Genomic DNA, 19788 nt, shown 5'->3' on the forward strand with positions numbered 1-19788 from the left:
CCATGACTGAACCTTAATTAAGAGCGACGTTGCTTTGAGTAGATTGTGGCCTCGCTCTGTCGAAATCCTAATAGGCTTCTGAGTGCTTTACTTTTTCCTTCATCTCCTGCCTGATAGATGGGAAGAGAGAGGCTGCAGCAGCACATTGGGATGTCTGGAAAACATCTCCTTGTCAGGCTCCTGCTCCTTTAGATGTGTCCATCCTAAAGATACGCCTGTCCCAGAGAGAATTCAGATGGGTGTTCTGCTTTCTGCTGGTGCAGGTGCACACTCACCCTGGAAGGAGGGTGCAGGTGAATTGCTGGGATCAGGATGTCTCCTGTACAAAGATCCTGCTGCTGCATGCACAGGATATGGCTCAGGATGTAGTGCCCCTGCCATGTGGGTTTTGTTAGGTTAGAATTCTCACCAGCTTGAAATCTTGACTGCTGTGAGGATGACGTGGTAAGGATGGGCAGCTGCCCTCTTGGCTTTCTCTCTTGTGACTCAGTGCCTGGGATCAGATCCAGGAGGCACAAGCTTTGCACTTGCATCCAAATCTTTCATTTCTCCTGCAGTAGGAGGGTCGGTGCTGCAGGGCCCCCATCCGTTCCCACCTCCCCACATGAGGGGTTGGCCATGGCTATTCCCTTCCAGCCATGCCTGTCCCTTGCAGCTCTAGCAGCCTCCCACAGAGCCACCTGGCCTGGGATTGTGATTGTGAGTGATGGCAGTGCCCTCTGGCCTTAGTTCTCTTCTCTGCCCTGTCCCATCTTCCTTGGACACATTAGCACCAGCCCTAGTCAGAGCCATGCCCTCAGGTCCTGGTGGGTCCTGGTGACCACTGCTCCAGCCTGGATCTGCAGGTGGATTCTGCTTTCCTTGAAAGGCATCGCTGCCTTTATCTTCAGCTTTCCTTGTCTCTGCTGGGAAGAGTTTGGAGCTTGTGGGGACAGAGAAAAATGACCACAAGGTCAGTGATACAAGTAGCATTGTTCACAGCTCTCTTTTCAGCCACCTGAATGATGTTTCTGATGGATGTGAGAATGATGGAAACCACTCCCCAGAGCTGTGTGGGAGTAGAAAAAGATCAGTTTATTGGGGCAGTGATGACCCTGAGTGGCTGGTTAATCAGCCACAACATCCCTCTCTGGCTTTCACTTACTGGCTTTCTAAGGATGTGGAAAAAATGCAGATGGCAACTTGAAGAAGCTGGGGTGTTTGCTCTGGTTGAAGATGGGCCTTTTCACACTGAAGGATTGCACTCCTGAAGGATGCTGGGCTTGAGGTACTTTAGAACTTGCTGAGCACTCAGGTTGTACGTGTGCTCCAGAACTGGCAAGGAACAGTGCATGAAGAGCAAGAATCAGAGTTTCTGCCCCTTTTCTGGATGTCTTTAGTTTGTAACCTTGAGAGGAAGATAACCTTTCAGTTATACTGTGAAGAAGGCCTCAGATGCTGATTCATCTGTAGAGTTAGTGCCAAAGTGTCGTTGTAAAGTTCCATTCCTGTTTTGTGTGCAATATAAAAAAAATCTCCAGAGATTACAGAGAAGAGCACACTCAGCTCTTCCTAATGAGAGAGAGCTGCAGAGCAGTTGCTGGTGAAGGGCATCAGAGATGTGAATGTGGTCCCTGCAGCCCTGACTGCTCCCAGAGTGTGCCAGGCTGCCACCAAGGAGCTGGGCAGGTTTCCATCTGCAAACACTGGGACCAACATAGCAGCAGGGAGCACCCAGAGAGCAGCAGCTGGGTGGGATTAAAGATTCTCCCTTTCCCTTTGTCTGTGTAACAGCTACTGTTCAGATGACTTCTCCAGGTATCTTCGCTCCCAGCATTTGTCATGATGCCAACCTGACCTGGATGCCCAGGTTATCTGATCACTGGGAGTGTCCATGAGGAGCCAGCAGTCTCTCTTTCCAGCCTTGGCATTTACAACTCAGGGATCACTTTGTCTGTTATTTGAAGTGGAGAATTTTTCAGTAATAAGGTTGTCCAGACACCTCTACAAGTACAGTACAGAATATGTAAAAGATAAGGTGATGAGGTTGGTTTGTTATTGTTGTTCTTGTAATTATTACAGTTTTAAATTTTACAGCTTCTGTGCCAAAATGTCACCTGTTGCACTTGGTTTTGTTGAAGGCAACTTAGCTGCACCAAAGTAATACCAGTTAAATATTGATTTATTTGTCTTCAGTCAGGTCAGGCATTAGCTGCTGCATTTGCAGGTTTTATCACTCAGCCAGTTTGTCTGGGATCAGTCAGGATCTGCCACATTTCCAAGACTGGGCAGGTGTGGAAACAGTACAAGGTTATCCCACACAGAGCTGCTAAGCTGGTACCATGTGTCTTGTGCCTAAAATTCACAGCTGTCCACATGCTGCATTGTTACAAGGATACCAAACAAAAGAGTTTAAAATACCTGTGGCTCAGATGATTGGCTTCACAGCTCCCTCACTGTTTCTGCTGATCAAACCAAGGGATAACATGCCTTGCATGGGATCATTCATTTTCCCAAGCAAAAAACTGATGCTGATGGCTTGTACTCCACTAAAGTACTTAAAGTCTTTAAATGTCTGCAGTGGAAAAGGCAAGAATGTGGGTTATCCTTCATAAAGAATGGGAAGCTGACAAAACTTCCCATCTGGCAGTGTCCAGGTTCCTTGTTTCCTGGACAAGGAGCTTAACAGAGGAGCTCTGTCTTAAACACACCTGCACATGTTAGGGTATAATGGTGTTGGGTTCAGCTTGCCCTTTGCAGACCTCCAGTCCAGTTTCCCTTAAGAGAGTCTTGCCACAACAGATGTCAAAGGGAAAAGTGTGTCTCTTTTTCTTCCTTCTTTTGGCAGATGATGAGAAAATAACCATCACTTGTGAAATCTGTATGGAAAAAATGCTGGAGGAATGGCTCTGCCTCTCGCTCTCTGCCTGTGCTTTTCTGTTCTATAGAACATCAATGAGTGCTTGATGTTAACGGGTACTCGGAAAGGACCCGACCCTAAAAAACACTTTTAACTTTTTGCACCTTCCTGCACCATTTATTTTCCCAATCTTAGGCAGTACTGGTCGAATCCTCTCTCGGTGTCTGTGTGCCAAGGGCATTTTAATCTGTGTACTGGTGTGTTCAGGACATGCTGTACTGTGAATTTTTCAGGGAGAGAAAGATTAAAGATGCGTCATATCCTCCTCTTGCATTTATTGAGTCAGAATTGTCCTGCAAGCTGTCACATTTCAGTAGGACACAGGTCCAGTGCTGCTCCTCCTTCTCCCAGGGAGAGAGTGAGAAACTGTGGAAATGAGTGCTAGAGCAGGGGAGAGATCCCTCTTGGAAAGCAGCAGGGGGATTAAGGACAAGCCCAAAGGCTGTGTGGCCTCTTCAGGGGACTCTGTCACTAATCCCCTGCTTTGACTTTCCATTGCAGCACTCTGTGCTTTAAATAAGGTGTCAGTGGGGTTTTTTTCCCCGGGGCTGGCAGACACAGGCCTTGGAGCTGGTGACTGAAGGCACCAAAGGGCAGCTGTGCCGTGCCACGCCTGGGACACACCCTGGGGACAGCTGTCTGCCCGGGTTGGGATACAGGGGACACACAGTGCCAGTGCTTGGCTGTCACGTCTCATCCTGCATTTTTAGCAGCACCGAGGAGAGATCAGAAGTCCCTTTGCAGGCTTCCACCCCCTCGTGGCATCCAGTGATCCACTTGTGCAAATGTGGTGTGGGAATGTCAGGGACATTCACACATGGGCCCATGGGGCTTGCCTGGGATGGACAAAAGCACAGCAGTGAAGCACAAATGAGCACAGACAGTTGGAGATGTTGGTGTTAGGTTCACATCCATCCAGTTCACAGCCTGTTGCTGATGTGCAAACCCCTTCTGCTTTCCTCTAGGCGGAGTGAGACTCCAGGCCGACCTCACTCCTGGCATTCCACCAAACTCGCCGAGACCCAACCCGATCCCAGCATGATGCAAATATCTCAGGGCACGCTTGGCACCCCTTGGCATCAGTCCTACCACTCCAGGTAAGCACTGCACACCTGTGCAGGGAAGGGAGGGGCAACGGTGTAGTGGGAAAGTGGTACCAGTCACCTCCATACAGCTGGACAGGTTACAAAGAGCCAGGGTTCACATTAGAGTTAGGAAGGCTTCAGTTCCTTTTTCCCAGATAAAGTGGCTTTGCTTTCCTCCTATAAGTGATTAGCAGCTAGGAAATTAATTGCTTTAAAAATGCCCCTTCCAATGAAGATGGGAGCCCACTGCCAGGATGCTGATAGAGCTTTCTGGGGATGCCCCCATATAGAAACACAGCATGGTTGTTTGCCAGCAAAGAAAAAGAATCCCAAAGTCTAAACTGGCCTATTGAAAAAAAGGAAGAAAAGGGTTTAGGTAGCAGAGCCTGTCAGTGTTACAGAGCAGCCAACAGTGCATCAGCCACAGTGCTCCCAGGGTGAGGAGTTCAGAGAGGGATTTCCTGGCTTGGCAGTGGCTTTCTGCAGGAGTCAGCTCTATCACAGCTGAACGTGCAGAGCAGCTTGAGGAGGGACAAGTTTAAATTCTGCCCTTGAAAGATTTTCCCTTGAGAGGCAGAAGGGTTTGAAACTCTCCATTTTAGCCTCTGGGATTGAAACATCACTTTCTTCTACTGGCAAGACGGATCCTTGGCAGAGGAGAGGAAAGAGAAAAAAGAGCATTAAAGAAAGTGAGGAGATGGTTGTAGAAAATAAAGTGTGTTGTCTGTGGCCTCAGCACAGCTCATGCTGGATGTACTCCTTTCCCACCAAGGGGCTTTGCTTCCCAGGCAGTTCCTGGCAGAGGCTTTGGCAGCATGGCTCTGTCTCCCGGGTGCTTGAGGAGGAGCACGGGGAGCATCTAGTGGCCAGCTGGCTAGGGCTGTGCTGGGCATTGCCAGGGAGATGCTTATTTGAGTCCAAAATAGAGTGGTGCATTTAAATGAGCAAGCCAGCTTCATCCTGAGATTTGACATATCTCTTCCTGCCTGTGTTCCTCTGCATCTCTCTGCAGAGCTCCTGTGAGCAGGCTTTCCTCATCCTTAGTAGCCTTCTCCCCTGGGTCTGTCCCTTGTTTGGGATGTCATCTGGAGCCAGCTTCCAGCTCTGTGCCTTGCCCTGCCACAGCCCATCCCTTCCTGCTGCTTCCCTGTGGCTCTGCCAGGACAGCACATGTAGGGAGCAGCCAGGCTCTGCCAGGACAGCACAGGACGGGGAACTAGAGAAAGTGATACCTGAGGAAGGGAGGCTGGGAAGAGCAGGAAGAAAAGTGGAATGCTCAGGCTACACTGTCCAGTCCTCAGTGTATTTGCTTGAATCTGGAAAGGGAGATTAGCCAGGGCTGCAGAAGTTTGATATCCCCTTGTAAGATGTAAAAAAGGGACTGTGACTGGCACAAAGAGATCCCTTCCCATGGATAGAAGGATCTCTGAATATCCTTCTTTTTTGATCACTTTTCTGATGGCCATGAGTCCTCTTTGGACACTTCAGATAAAGTGCCAAGGTGTACCTGCACCTGCTAAACTGCAAGAAGAGGTGGCAGTGCAGACTTCCTGGGAATTCTCAGACTGTGGTTGCATCCCGCTTTCCTCCAGGCACAGGGACATACATCTTTCCTCTTCCTGTCAGTTTAGTTTTCTCGCAGCAAACAAACTATCCTTGGGACAGCTGAATTTCCAGGAATCCTGCCAGGGCACAGCCTTCATCTCCATAAAAAGAAATGAAGTGGGGAAAAAAGAGATTAGATTCTTCCCCAGAAAGCCACTCGTGCTCCTCTCCTCCTCCTCCTCCTCCTCCTCAGTGTCGCTGGTGCTCATTCAGCTTTCCAAGGGCTGTGGATGGGTTTGTTGGGTGGGGTTGATCCTCCCTGGCTCCAGAGATGCACCATCTTTCTGTCTCTATTTCCCTCCCACCCTTCTGTGGTAAATAAGAGCCATGTGTTGCAATGTCAAGCAGTTCCTCTTTGTGAACTGGGATGACTCCAAACAGGGGATGGAGCAAGGCCCAAATATGGGTTTTCATCTCAAAACTAAACATCTTGCTTCTGAGCTCACTTATAAGTTGTTGTGCTCTCCTCCGCTGGTTTTCACTGTTGTCTCGCCGTGCCCAGCTCCTCCACCAGCGATCTGTCTGCGTACGAGCATGGCTACCTGAGGAGGAGCCCCGACCAGTACAGCTCCCGGGGCAGCATGGAGAGCCTGGAGCACTCCTCCCCTGCCTACCACCCCTGCCACCTGTCCCCGGCCAAATCCACCAGCAGCATCGACCAGCTGTCCCAGCTGCACAGCAAGCGAGACTCGGCCTACAGCTCCTTCTCCACCAACTGCAGCATCCCCGAGTACGGCGCGGCGCCGGCGGGGCGGGAGCGGCCGTGCAGCCCGGCGCCGGCCCCGCGGCAGGCCGACATCCGCTACGTGCGCACCGTGTTCGACGCCCAGCAGCGCGTGGCCCGCGAGTACGAGGTGCCGCCCTCGGCCCTGCCGCCCTCGGCCGCGCCGCCCGGCAGGCCCCCCGCCTGGGCACAGCCCGCCTGCCTCAGGGCGGCGCCGCTGCCGCCCGCTCGCAGCGACAGCTACGCCGCCACCAGGCACCACGACAGGCCCGGCGCCGGCCTGGAGCCCGGCAAGCCCGGCCGCGCGCAGCCCAAAGGCGCCTGGGCGCCGCTCAGCAGCTCCCTGCCCTTCGCAGAGGGGCACCTGCACACCGTGCTGGAGAAGAGCCCGGAGAGCAGCCCCGGCACGAAGGCCAAGCAGGGCTACGCGCAGGCAGCCCAGCCGGGGCAGCCCCTGCTGCCCACCGGCGTCTACGCCGTGCCCTCCCCGGAGCCGCACTACGCCCAGGTGCCCCGGCCTTCCGCCAGCAGCACCGGGCTTTACCCAGCCCTGGCCAAAGAGAGCGGGTACTCCCCAGCCCTGCCGGCCTCTTACGACAAGGCAGCGGCCAGCAGCACCCTGGGCTCGGATGAGAATGGAAACCAAAGCACTGCAAACAGGTCGGCCGTCTTCTACCAGCCCCTTGCCACTGAGAGGAAGCACGAAGCCAAACTCATCCAGCAGAAACCTCCCAGCGCAGCAGGCCCCGAGCTCTGCCTGGCTGTGTCGCAAAAGGAGGAGCTGTTACCCCTTTACAAGGCAGCACACGGCCACCAAGACACCACGGGTACCACACAGGCCTCCAAGCCCGTTTTCCAGGGTCCACAACCCCAGCTGAGGGATGCTAGTGAGAGGAAAACCCCTTACCAGCCCAAAGAGGACTGGACACTTGGATCCCAGGAGGACAAAAATGGCAACGCACAGGTAAATGAGAGAGACACTGGTGCTTCCCTCCCATGGGCTCACAACAAGGCCAAGCAGTACAGCTTCTCTTCCTTGCAGAACATCCCAGAGAGCTCCAGGAGGCAAAGCAGCTTCGAGCTAAGGGAGATGCAACCAAGCGAGGATTATTCCAACACCAAACTGTCCTTCCTGAACAGCAGTGGCAGAGATGACAAGGATCACAGGGAACAGGGGCACAGACAGTGGAGCAGTGTGGACCCACAGGCCTTCACGAGGCAGGAGGAGGAGGGCACGAGTGTGGCTCTGTTCCATGCTGCTGAGCCAAAGTGCAAAGAGCCCCCTTCTCCTCAGCTCCCAAGGACCTTGGATTTCGGAAGGAGCCGGCTCAGCTCTAGCAGCACCCAAAGCTTTCCCTACAGCAAACCAGAGGCTGGCAAGCCCCGCTGCTCGGTGCTGGAGAAGGTCAACAAGTTTGAGCAGCGGGAGCAGAGCACTCCCCGGCCCCAGAGCACCGGCATTCCCAGCTTTGGGCAGCACTACGGGCCGAGCAGGATGAGCCAGCCCACCGGCACACGGTGCTCTGTGCACAGCCCAGAGGGCACGAGGAGCAAGCTGCCCAGTGAGCCTGCCAGGGGCTCCAGCCCGTCCATCAGGAACGGCAAGCTGGAAGAGGCCGACTGGCACCCCGTAGAGCTGCAGATGGTGGCGTCGGTGAAGCAGGCAAGACACAGTGAGTATTACAGCCCGTGTCCTGAAAATGAGGTGCAGATAAGGGCAGCTCAGCTTCCACGGAGCAGAAGCACATTCCAGCTGGGAGGCGAGCCTGAGAGGGAGATGCTCTGGAGGGATAACATGCAGGATGCGCACGGGTCGCAGCTGGACACGTCCTTTAACAGGGCCTACAGGAACAGCATTAAGGATGCCCAGTCCAGGGTGCTGAGGGCCACCTCGTTCCGGCGGATCAGCCCCCCGTTCGGGAACGTGCCCCGGAGGGTGCCCCCGAGGCCTGCCTCGGCCCACGTGGGCATGAGGAGCACGGCGGCGTCCCCACACACCCCCAAGGAGAGGCACAGCATCACGCCCACGGAGGGAGGCTTCTCCAGCCTGGACTACGGCAGGACGCAGCACGTGCTGCGCATCGGGGGCCGCAAGCGGCTGACGGCCGAGCAGAAGAAGCGCTCCTACTCGGAGCCCGAGAAGATGAACGAGGTGGGCATCTCGGACGGGGAGCCCTCGCCTTTCTCCTTCCAGAAGAAAAGCATCCATTTTATCTTCCCGGAGAGCACGGTGGCCGACCGGCGCAAGATCTTCGAGAGGGAGGGCAAAGCCTCCTCCACAGCCAGCCTGTCCAAGCCGGAGCTGAAGCAGCTCCAGCAGAGCGCCCTGGCCGACTACATCGAGCGCAAGACGGGGCGCCGGCCGTCCTCGCAGGACGCGGGGCTGCTCCGGGAGCGCTCCCACAGCTCCTACCTGCAGCTGGGCGGCCCCGACAGCCAGAGCCTCTCCTCCGCCTCCAGCATGAACTCCCTGCAGGAGCAGAGCCTCTTCCGCCGCAGGGAGTCCCTGGAGCGGCTCCCCAGGGCGGGACGGGTGTCCTCCACCCTCCCCGCTGGGCTCGTGGACTACCTGGACACGAGCGGGGATGAGAAGGCGCCGGGGCGCCAGGACAGCCTGCTCACCAGCCGGCCCAAGCCAGAGCGGTGCCGGGATTACAGAGCCAGGCCGGATCTCACCAAGGGCACGCAGACAGACCTGCTGGGTGTGCAGGGCCAGCCCCGCTACAGGAAGCAGGAGCAGGTCCTGGGAGCACCCTCCACCGCCAGGAAAGCCGGGAAATCCGTGTCTGTGGAGGACTTGCTCGATAGGTACGACAGTCGGCCGGTCCCTGTGCACGTGCGCTCCAGGTCCTCTCCCACAGCGGACAAGAAACACCAGGTATGTGGGGACGGGTCGTGTGCACCCACAGCTGGGGCTCTCAGAACCAGGGAGTGGGGGGGATATCACAGAACAGGCTGATGTTTGCTCATGGCTGGGACTGCACTGATTAGAGACAGATTCAGTATGTGCTGAGGCACTTTAGTGCACCTTAATTAATAGATTACTGGTAGGGTTCAGCTCTTTCCCTGCTGGGCTGTGTCAGGGATGTCAGGGATGCTGGGGTTTCAGTGCATGTGCAGGCATGTTCTTGCTGCTCTGGACATCCCATCTGAGGTGTCCTGTCCTTAGCTGCCGGCAGAACTGGAGAAACACTGAGCACTTTTCTGGTGGAGTGTCCCACTAGGATGGTGATTTCCCTCAGCCCATTTTCCTGGTGAAAAATAGACAGGATTAGAGGCTGCTTAGAATTGCCTTGGCTTCCACTGTGGCTGACAGTGCTGGGAAGTGCTGGGCAGAGGCACTGCCAAATAACCATTATGTTTAGCCTACAGCCCTGGAGGGAACCATCCAGAGAAAGCTGAACAGAGACCCTGGCCCTCCCATGTCCTTTGCTCGGTGGTTGGGAACATGATGTCACAAATGGGGAATTTGACTACTCTGATGATGGTAAACGGTAGATCCAGGCTAAATTCTTAAAGAACAACTGCCCAGGCCAGCTCTTCAGCTGTCTGAAATCTGTTCAGACCTATTTAGGAAACTGCAGCTGGTGGAGCCACATGGATTTACAGTGGTGCCGGGTCTGCTGCCCCATCCCTGCTTTTCCATGCCAGGCTGCATTCATCACTGAGAGAGGCAATAAATGACCAAAATGTGTGGACAGGCTCCTAGCCCCAAATAGGCTGAGTGTTTGGAGAGGCTCACATACTTACAGGGCAGCTGGGATCCAGGACATCTTCTACTCCTGCCCTTGCTGCTGGCCCAGAGCAGATTATCCATGAGCAGCAAAGTGGTCCTGAGTCAAGTGACAAGAGAGGAGGCACTGGGCAGCATCTCAGAAATGGACCAAACCAGGGTGGGGGGAAGAAGCTGCCCTCCCAAACTCATTGTGCTTCATTCTACACATCCTCCCTCAGCAGCCCTGAGCTCCCACAGCACGTCTTTAAATAGAGTGAATTAAAAAAGCAGCTTGTGAATATCAAGTGACCGGAATGCACTTCCAGAACCACCCCTGTCTCATCCCACCATCAGTATTTTTCCACCCCAGCCAGGCACCAGGCCCATCTGTGCCATTTTGTCACACTTGCCGATCAAAGGAGCAACAAAACCAGATATCCAGAGAGACAAAAGTCACCAAAGTGTACTTTTCTGTGACAGGATGGATGACAAGCAGCCCCAATTCATTTTTCCTTGCCCAGCTCTTATCAGGCAGGAGGTTCAGGGCAGTTCTTGAGATCTTTATTTCCCCTCCTGGCTCATTTTTAATTGTTCATACACTCAGCAGCCAAACCAGAGGTCCTGCCTGTTGGAAGCCAAGTTGAGGAAGAGGCTGAAGAGCACTGCAGACATGCTCACAGGATCTCGATTCAGGCACTGCAGAGGGGAGAGCCCTTATGGCTGTTTCCCAGAGGGATTTAGCTGTAACCACCTGTGGAACGAGGATTAGTCCCATGGGCAGCATGTGAAAATCCTGTTCTTAAGTCCTGACTTGACTTCCAGCATATACAATCCATAGGGTCTGTTTGACAGGGTAGTATATGTTGAAGTGCTAACCTAACCTTCATTAGGTTTGTTTCTGATCCATCTCCTATGCAAACCCACAGCTATAAACATGGGCGTCAAAGCCAAACCAACAGAGTGATTATTTCTTTTACTATTTATTAGACTTCTTTTGGCCTTTTCAGATTTTTTTTGTGGGAGATGTTTATTTCCAGTTTAGCAGCAGATTTCTCTGTCTCACTTACTGTTCGTTTTTCAGGGCCTTGTGTAGAGTGCCTGATGTTCCTTTCAGGCTGCATACAAATCACGTTGCACTGTCACTGCAGGAATTTGTTTAGAGATAGAGAGATAGGAAGGAGTGGATAGCCATGGGGAATGACTTGCTCTCAGGCTTTGAAGGCATTCTCATCCATGTTTTGGTATTTTGTTTTGCTTTCTGCTCGCTGCTGACGCTGCCTTGGTACCCCAGGAGCTGCTGAGGAGGGAGAGCAGTGATTTCAGCCCCATGGTGAGGGATCCCTTCTATGTGGTGAGCGCAGGAGCCAGGTGGGTGTGTGTCCATGTCCCCTGTATCACTGCAGGGCCAGCTCTGGCCATGCCCTGCCAGCAGCAGCTGTCACGGGTTGTCTAGAGCTAAGACCTGCGCCCAGCAGACTTAAGAGGAGTTGCTACGAGCTTTTTCTTTCACTACAGACATTAATTTACTATCAAGTCCTCTTCATGTCATTGTGGAGCATGTTTGTGCAGCAAATTTCCACTTGTGTAACTTCTAGGATGTGTTTGATCTGCTCTTGAAACTCACATTGGATGATACTATAACTGAAGGATCCTAAAGGAAGAAATACCTCCATGTCCTACTGTGGCAGGTTTTATACACCCAGGATGCTGCCTCCCCAAAAGTCATGCTTAACTGGGAGCTGGCCTTTGGGCTGCTTCCCCTCATCCAGGCAGGATGTTTTGCTCAGCAACAGGGGAGAGAGAAATGCTTTTTAAAAATAGAAAAGCACAAAACTCAATGTCATAGGACTTATGTAAGTCTCCACTTAGCCCCGAATTGTTTTGAAGTTAATGAGAACTGAAGTTGATCGTGCTGTATTTACATTTAAATAATAAATAGATGTTTGCCCTAAGCCCCGAGTGCCCAAACAGCTAACTCCCATTCCAGTAAAAGCCATCAAGAGGGACTAAAAGCATTGTTCACAAAGGAGCTCTGTTCCTCACAAACTTGCAGTAAATGCCAGCCCTCTCTGTGGTCACAGTGGGAGTTAACACTGCTGTCTCCAAAAGGTTTCTCCATGCAGCCCTGGGTCAGGGAGTGACAGCTGGAAGCAGAGCAAGGCTTCTACTCTGGCTGATCTTGCTTCTGGCCCTTTTTGCCCCAAAGAACACATAAATGTTGTTTTAAAGGGACTCAATCTGCCTCTGGGCACATCCTTGTAGGATTATTTAAAACACACTCGTTTACTTTGATTTGGAATAACTTCTTCCATGTTTTTTCCTAAGAGAACAATGCAGCTGTTTCAGTTCCTCCTGCCTCTCCTAGAGATGGCATTTCATCCTGCTGCTCGATCACTACTTGTGCCTTCCTTTTATTTTTTTTCTTTCCCCAACCTATTTTCCAAGTAATGGGATTGAACACCCAGACTGAAAACAAGTTTATTGGGGCACGAAATGCAGGTTTCTCATTTTCATGCTTCACTGCACAAAGATTATTGGTTATTAACAGTTTTGTGATGTTTGTGCAGCATAGGCATCCCGCGTGCTTCGCAAGCACATTTCTTCTGGGAGATGGCAGGTTGCTTTCCCTTCTTGCTCAGAACTGGATTTCCCAAAAGGATAGAAGTGTTTTCCATGCCTCCTTTCAGGGAGGCAAGGCAGGCAGTAGGATTGACATTTCTAGGTTTCTTTGGGACACAGCTGTCCCCTGTGCTGGAGAGGAGGTGGGACCATCCCTACTACCTCTCATGCTTGAGGAGGAAAAGAGTCAGATGGTTAGTGAGGAAGACTTAGGTCAGTGATCACTTGGTCCAGTCACACGTGCTCTTCCTCTGCTCCCCAGGTGTCACACGACATTGGGAACTGCTCCACCAGTTTTAGAATCCACAGTTGCTTCCACAGTAGGAGAGATCTCTGAATTAGAGAATCACCATCTGGTGTTCCCGACAAACACTGAGCATCTGAATAGAATACTCACTGCTACTGTCCAGAAACCACAGACAATACCAAGAGCAGCTTGTCTGGAGAGTTTCCCCACCCCCAGGCACAGGCTGCCAAATTCTATTCTCAGTCGCACCAGAATAATGCCAGAACAACCCATGTCTTCGACAAGAATTATTCTTAATTTGTACCAGTACATCTGAGAACAAATTTGGGGCCCAAGTCTCCAGCATCACAGATTGGCAGTGTGGGGATTATTTGACAATGCATCTCAAGAACAGAAAATGCCCTGGCAGTAGAGCTGCATTGTGTTTTAGTGGTTTATGGTATGGCCTCCTGGTTCCAAGTCACCTTCTCTTGCATCTGCCAGTGCCATTGTTACTGCTTTGTTTTACAGCTGAACAGCCAGACAGGCAAGTAGGCTTGGCTCTAGGTTCCAAGCAGGATACTCATTCCAAGGGCCAGACACTGTTTCTCAGGCTCACATGTGAACACTCTAAAAGATCTGGAAGGAATAATTCAATCTGCTGCCTTTGCAGCCTTAACATCCACTTGCAGTTGGAATGTGTTGGCTTTGGTGTTTGTCACACCTGCCTGTCTGCGGGAGCTCATTCTTCTGACAGGATTCCAAGGCTGCATGAGCTTTTTTCAGTTTTCTCCATAGTCAAAATAGTGCATTTTTTGGCCTTGCTTTGTTTTTGGAGATAGTTGAATCATTTTAATGGCACCTTTCCAAATGGAGCAGATAACATTATGGGAATATTTGGCCCATGGAGCTGAAATTCTTAAGATTACAAGCAGTTGAGCATGGAGATTGATGACAGATAATGTCAAATAGTCTATCTTACAGCAATTGGTACTCACCCCATCTGCAACAAACAAAACTGAAAGCAGGGAAGGAAGGGAAGCCAGGCATTAGGTTTTCCTAATCCTTTTTCCACTGAGTTACTGCTGTGGTGTTTGCTGCATGTGTGATGTAGCACATGCTGAAAATGATGGGAGATGGTGAGAGGGGGTGGATCTGGCTCAGGATTTCACTTCCAGTTTCAAAGCACAGCTGTACCTCACATAGACCAGCAGGCAGTGATGGTGGCCTCTGATAGTGTTGATAACTTGCCCGTTAAGGAGGTGCACAATAAATTTTCCTGCTCATTGATGAGTTATTAATCTTACTGTGGTCTTCTCTTGGTATTCAGGTCTTTCAGCAAGAAGGAAAGAAGCTTCTCAGAGAAAGTGGCACTCACAGGTTGCTATCCCCGTCCCCTCCGCAGCACAGAGGTTGTCGCCGGGCCTGCCACGCTGGTTGAGAATCACAAGCTCTCAGAACTGTCCAGGCCAGATAGCAGGACTTCTGCGTTTTTCCCAGCCCCAGCAGAGGCAAGGAGTCACTATGCTGAGCAAAAGCAAGGCTTTAAACCCTTGTTCCTTAACCTTACTCCTTCTGGGTCTGGCCACTCTTCCCCTAACCCCCCCGCGCAGGCTGGCTCGGACGTGCAGAGCACAGGTGACAGCCAGGCTCCGAGGCAGCAGCACGCCAAACGAGAGGCTGTTCCTGCTGAGGGCAGCGGGGGCACTGAGGCACAGCCTCTGGATGCTGCCCAGGACAGATCCCCCGAGGCTGCCACGGAGGAGATGCTGTGGAGGAGGAGAGCGGGGCTGCCGCACAGGTCCCTCCCGCCCAGGGCGGCGTGGGCTCCTCCGGCCACAGACGGCGGCCACGCCAGGGCCGTGCTGTCCCCTGCGGCCGGGCCCCGGCCCTCGCACAGGTGGCAGTCCCTGCCCGCGCAGAGCAGCACTTCCTCCGAGCCGGAGCCTCCCTCTCCGCAGGGCACGGCCCAGCTGCGCATCTCGGAGTCGGGGCTGCAGCTCACGCCGCCGCCGCAGGACGAGGAGGACGACGAGGTGTTCGTCACGCCTTCCCCGGCGCCCCTCTCCCGTCCCGTCCCCGAGCTGAGCTCGTGCACTTCTGCCAGCGGCACGCAGGAATTCCCACCCCCGCCCCCTCCCCACGGGGGCCACGGGGCAGCTGGAGACAAATCCCCCCAGCTCCCAGAGGAGGCCAGCCTGAGGTAAGGGCGGCTGCAGCGCGGCAGTGCAGGGCCATATACAGTAAGAAATGCGGGGCTGGGACAGGTGGGGCCCGTCCCCCGGGCCCTGGGACCCCCAGCTGCTGGCTGAGCAGGGAGCTTACATGGGGACAGGAGACAGGGACAGACAGACACACTGCTGCTCTGCCAAGAGCAGCCTCAAGGGCCCACCAGCAGGTGCACTGACAGCTGCTCCCCAAAATCCACAGGACACGGGACTATGGGGGGAACACTCCTGGGCTGGTTCTCCCTGCAGATTTCAGAGCACTTGATTCTGACTCTCTCCAGCACAGAGCTGGAATGGCTGCTGGCTCCTTCCAGTTACTGGATGTTGAGAGACAGCTGTGAAACCCTGTGATGGGTTTTTCCAAACAGTATTTCCCAGAATATATTTTGGACCTGGCACAAAATAATGCTGTTATGAAATGTGATTGTCTGCCAAGAAATGACAATGCAAATATGTCGCAGTCAGGCTGTATAGGGAAATTCTCCTGAAGGATAGGACTTTGGGCGAGCTGCCCAGGTGGTAGAACTCAGCACAGCTTCCCTCACTCCCAGGGAGCTGCTCTGATATCCATCTGGGGAGAATCTGACCAGGGCAGTAGTAGTGATTGGCTTTTCCAACATAACAAGGACAAATGGGTACAGGCTGCTCAGGATGGCATTCCCAGCTGGGGAGGCACAATGTTCCCAGCCTGCCAGTGGAAAACAGATGACTTGGTGTTCACTAGTTCTTTCTGTGTTGGAAGGACAATCCAGCAGTGCCCAGTTCAAAGGGACAAAACAATTCTGGTGCCAGTGGCTTCACACTGTGGACCCTTCATATTGGATGAGAAGCAAGACACAAAAACAAGTGAGAGAGAAGGAAAACTCGCTTCTTGTAGGCCTTTACCTTGTGTTTACCTTGTGGTCCTGAGTGGTAGGTTTGCCCTCATCTCACAGAATGTTTCTGTCCTTAGCAGCTTCAAAAGCTTTCCCAAAGCCCTGGCTGAGAGGGAGATGACAGGGCTGGGCACCAGCGCCGGTGAAAATAATTGGCCAACCCCATTAAAGAGGACTGGCTCTCCATCTGCTGTGGATCAGCAGCACCAGACCCCTGCTTCTTCTGAAGGGTCTCAGAGCACTGACAGACAGCCCATAACTCAGCCTGAAGGTAACCCCAGAGAGCCAGCATTGGAAAATGCCAGCCTGGACTCCGGGATAACCAGCACAGCATCCCCAGTGAAAGCAAAGAACAAGACCCCAGAGGATATCAAGTCAGAGGCTCTAGCAAAAGAAATTGTCCATAAAGACAAGTCTCTGGCTGATATCCTGGATCCAGATTCCAAAATGAAGACAACCATGGACTTGATGGAAGGGATTTTCCCCGGTGGAAGCAGCGTGCTGAAGGAGAACAACATGAAGAGGAAGATGTTGCAGACACAAGCCAGCAGGACGGCGGTAGCGGGTGACACGTAAGCACTGCTGGGCAGAGCTCCCTGCTCCCTTGCTTCTAAGGACAGCCTGTGCCAAATTTTTCTGCATGTCATAGGTGAGAGTGAGTTTTGCAGTTCAGAGGTGTGAGGCCTGGCAGGGCATTTCCAAACAGCCTTTCCCCTGTGCTGGGCTGTGTTTGGGCTCTGAGCTCATCTCTCTGGGCTGTGTAGAAAATGATGCTGAGCTTGGGAGCAGAGCAGGAAATGAAACATCCCTGGAGATATAATTGGATTTTGCTATCTGAACCTTAGTAATCTGAAGCAGTTCAGTCCAAAGCAAAGGAACAGAGATAGGAAAGTAAAGTCAGGATGAAAATAATGGCACAGAGATAACAAGAGACCAAATTCTGGAAGGAGGGATGAGGGGATCTACTTATTACAAGATCAGCCCAAGTCCCCTAGTGCAGGTTTTTTAAGACAGAGACTTCCAAGTGAACTGTCCAGAAGTCAGGTGTACTGCATGATGCCAGGTAAGGTCAGTTGGCCACCTCCAGCCAAGCTGTGCTGGCTGACCTTCAGCAAGGGAAGTCAAATCCTGTGCGGGGCTGTGTCCAGTCACCTTTAAACCCAGTGGCCGTGCTGTGCTGGGACATGCACCCCCTGAGGGCAGGAATCTGCCTTGTCCTGGTGGGTGATCACACTGGGAGTCCTGGAAAACCATGTGGGAAAAGTCAGGCTCTGACTGAACTCTTCCTTTTTCTTCACTGTGGTGTAGGAGAGAGGAAAAGGAAGCTTCTGTCACCCTTGTCACCTGTCCTGCTTACTACAGCGTTTCAGCACCCAAAGCAGAGCTGCTGAATAAAATCAAGGACTTGCCAGAAGAAGTAGGTGAGGAAGAAGAGCTGCTGGACATCAATGAGAAAAAGGTAAATCCAGCACACAGCACTGTTTGTTTGCTGCTCACATTCCTGAAATAATAATAATAAGCCCTGAAGTGAAGTGCATTTCTATTTGATGTCAGCTTTTGGCAGCACCCAGAATTGCATGGGAGCGATTAGGCTGCCTGTGAAGCTTTGTTAGATGACCCAAACTGTGTAAGAGAGTTAATCTGAATTACTCACTGCAAATTGAGTACCAATCTTGCACCACCCTGAGGCGGGCCTGGATCATACCAGATGCAGAGTGTACAGACTGTCAGGAGCAGAAAGGAAGGAAAAGGGAGAGGTGAAGCAAGTGGTGCAAGGCCGGCTTGGGTTGGAAACAAGGACAGAGTCCAGCTAGTGACTGCACTGAGTGCAGGAGATGTTTGCCCAGGACTTTCCTCTTCAATGAAGTCAGTTTACCTAAGTGTAAACCACCCCACACTGCCATGGACAGAGTAGCACAGCCCAGATTTCATTTTCTGTTCATCACCTCTTCTTTCTGTGGCCCTACAAATACTCAGGTGGGTCACTAATCAAAAGCATTTGCCCAGGGCCTTTGCCTGCTGCTTTCATCATCTGGCTGTAGGCACCCAGCTCCAAAGGGAATGGCAGTCCCTGCCACATCCATTCCTTGGATTCCCTTCAAAATCTGCCTGCTCGTGCTGAGTGACTGAACAAGACAAGGGTGCTGCACCATGAGCCTGCCACAGAGGGCGAGTGCCAGGCCTCAGAGGTTACATTTGCATGGAAAGCCAGAAGGAGATGGGATAAGGCCCAGGCCTAAGTCTGGCCTCTCTGCTCTTGGTCTGTGTGCAGGAACATTTGCACAGGTTTACCTGAGAAGGGGCTCATGAGGGTTACCTGAGAAGGCAGCTGCTCTGAGAGATCATTTGCATAAACCAAGCTCGTTTCCACTGCAAGTATGGAAAGGAGCACTGTTGGCTGGTATTTTGGATTGCAGGAGAGTCACTGATTAATGAACACAAACCTAAGTCACAGGCCCCTCCAGCTCCCAGGCTTTCAGAACCAAGGTACCTCACTCTCCATAGCTTCCTGCTACGGTTGGAGGGCAAATCTGGAGCAAGGAGGAACAGCTGCCAGTTCCCAGCAGCTCCATCCACCTGAAAACTTGCTGAGGGTAATGCCAGACTTTGAACCACCCCACGGAGTCCTGCCACAGAGATTTCACCACATAACTGTAACCACTGAACATGGATCCTTTCTTTTGCTCCTCGGGGTGTGGTCCATCAGCTGCTGAGGATCTTTCTTTGGAAAGGGGGCATTAGAATCATAGCCCCAGGGAAGGGCAAGGGCTGGGTTTTGTCTCTGGGTGCTTCTGAGGGAAGAACACCCATAAAGGAGTTTTGGTTGACCTTTAGGAGGTGGGGTTTTGTACCACCTTTGCTCCCTCTCTCCTGAGCTGCCCTGCTAGCTAGTGGTCATTCCAGGGAGTGGATGTTAGTTTTTAGAGAGCATTACTGGCCTTTTGCTCAGCCTTTGCCGGTGTGTGGCAGCTGAGAGCCGTAGTGCAGCCACAGAGCAATGCATGCCCAAGTGTTCCATCTAGTGGTGCCTGGCCATACAGTGCCAAAGCAGCCCCACTGCCAGCCCACCCTGGCCGCCAGGGCCAGCTCAGTGACCCCAGCCTGATGGGTGTTTGAAAATCCTTCCTCCTCTGAGGCAGGACTGCCTCCTGCCTGGAATGACACTCCGTTGTGATGGAAAGGGGACTCTGAGAGAATTCTTTCACGCCTCATGACTGACTTGTTTCATCCTGTGGTGTTTGTGTGCAGAGTAGGTGAACACACAGGTGTTTGTGCCACAGCAGTGCACGAACTGGAGACATTGAGGATCCCCACCCGTTGTATGGAGAGCTTCTCCTGCTTGCTGTGCTCTCAGTTCTCAGTAAACGGAAGCAAGAATTGCAAGCCCTAGGCCAGAGACTTGCTTTTGCTTGTCTTTCCACTAAATCCTAACAGAAATTAGGATCTCTGGCACATGTGCAGCACTGCTGTTCCTGGAGTAACCCCGGGGGCCTCCTTTTCTTTGGCGAGGAAATAGGAGTCAGTGTTTTAGCAGAATGGCTGTGTGCTGTGTTCAGACACTGAGTAAATCCAGAGCGCCTTTGGTCTGAACGCTTCCTTGATGCCTCTGTGTGTGAGGCACTTGTTTAGTGCAGTTCAGGGCTCCAGGCTGGGCATGAGGAGCACGTCAGAGACGTGGCTGCAGCTCTTTTCACTCACAGGTTTTAAAGAACATTCTTCTGTAGGTAGCTGGGTATCAGAATAGGGACACCAAATCAGAGATCTCTTCTATAAATGTTCATTGAACAAAGATAGCCTCGTGCAGCCTGATG

The 19788-nt window shown here is 52.4% G+C and overlaps 1 protein-coding gene across 4 annotated transcripts in view; it reads left to right on the forward strand.

Moving 5' to 3' along the window:
- Window positions 1-19788, forward strand: part of SHROOM3 (shroom family member 3) — a 109746-nt gene that overhangs the window by 88318 nt on the left and 1640 nt on the right. For 3 of the 4 annotated variants that reach the window (XM_056489541.1, XM_056489544.1, XM_056489543.1), the window contains 6 exons: window positions 3865-3996; window positions 6092-9191; window positions 11320-11396; window positions 14204-15076; window positions 16054-16548; window positions 17285-17435. In XM_056489541.1, the coding sequence (XP_056345516.1) occupies window positions 3865-3996; window positions 6092-9191; window positions 11320-11396; window positions 14204-15076; window positions 16054-16548; window positions 17285-17435 (4828 nt within the window). The remainder of the gene's footprint in view (window positions 1-3864; window positions 3997-6091; window positions 9192-11319; window positions 11397-14203; window positions 15077-16053; window positions 16549-17284; window positions 17436-19788) is intronic. The other variant, XM_056489542.1, reaches the window with a different exon arrangement.

This window comes from Oenanthe melanoleuca, chromosome 4 (genome assembly GCF_029582105.1).
Source record: "Oenanthe melanoleuca isolate GR-GAL-2019-014 chromosome 4, OMel1.0, whole genome shotgun sequence".
NCBI classification, from domain to species: Eukaryota; Metazoa; Chordata; class Aves; order Passeriformes; family Muscicapidae; genus Oenanthe; species Oenanthe melanoleuca.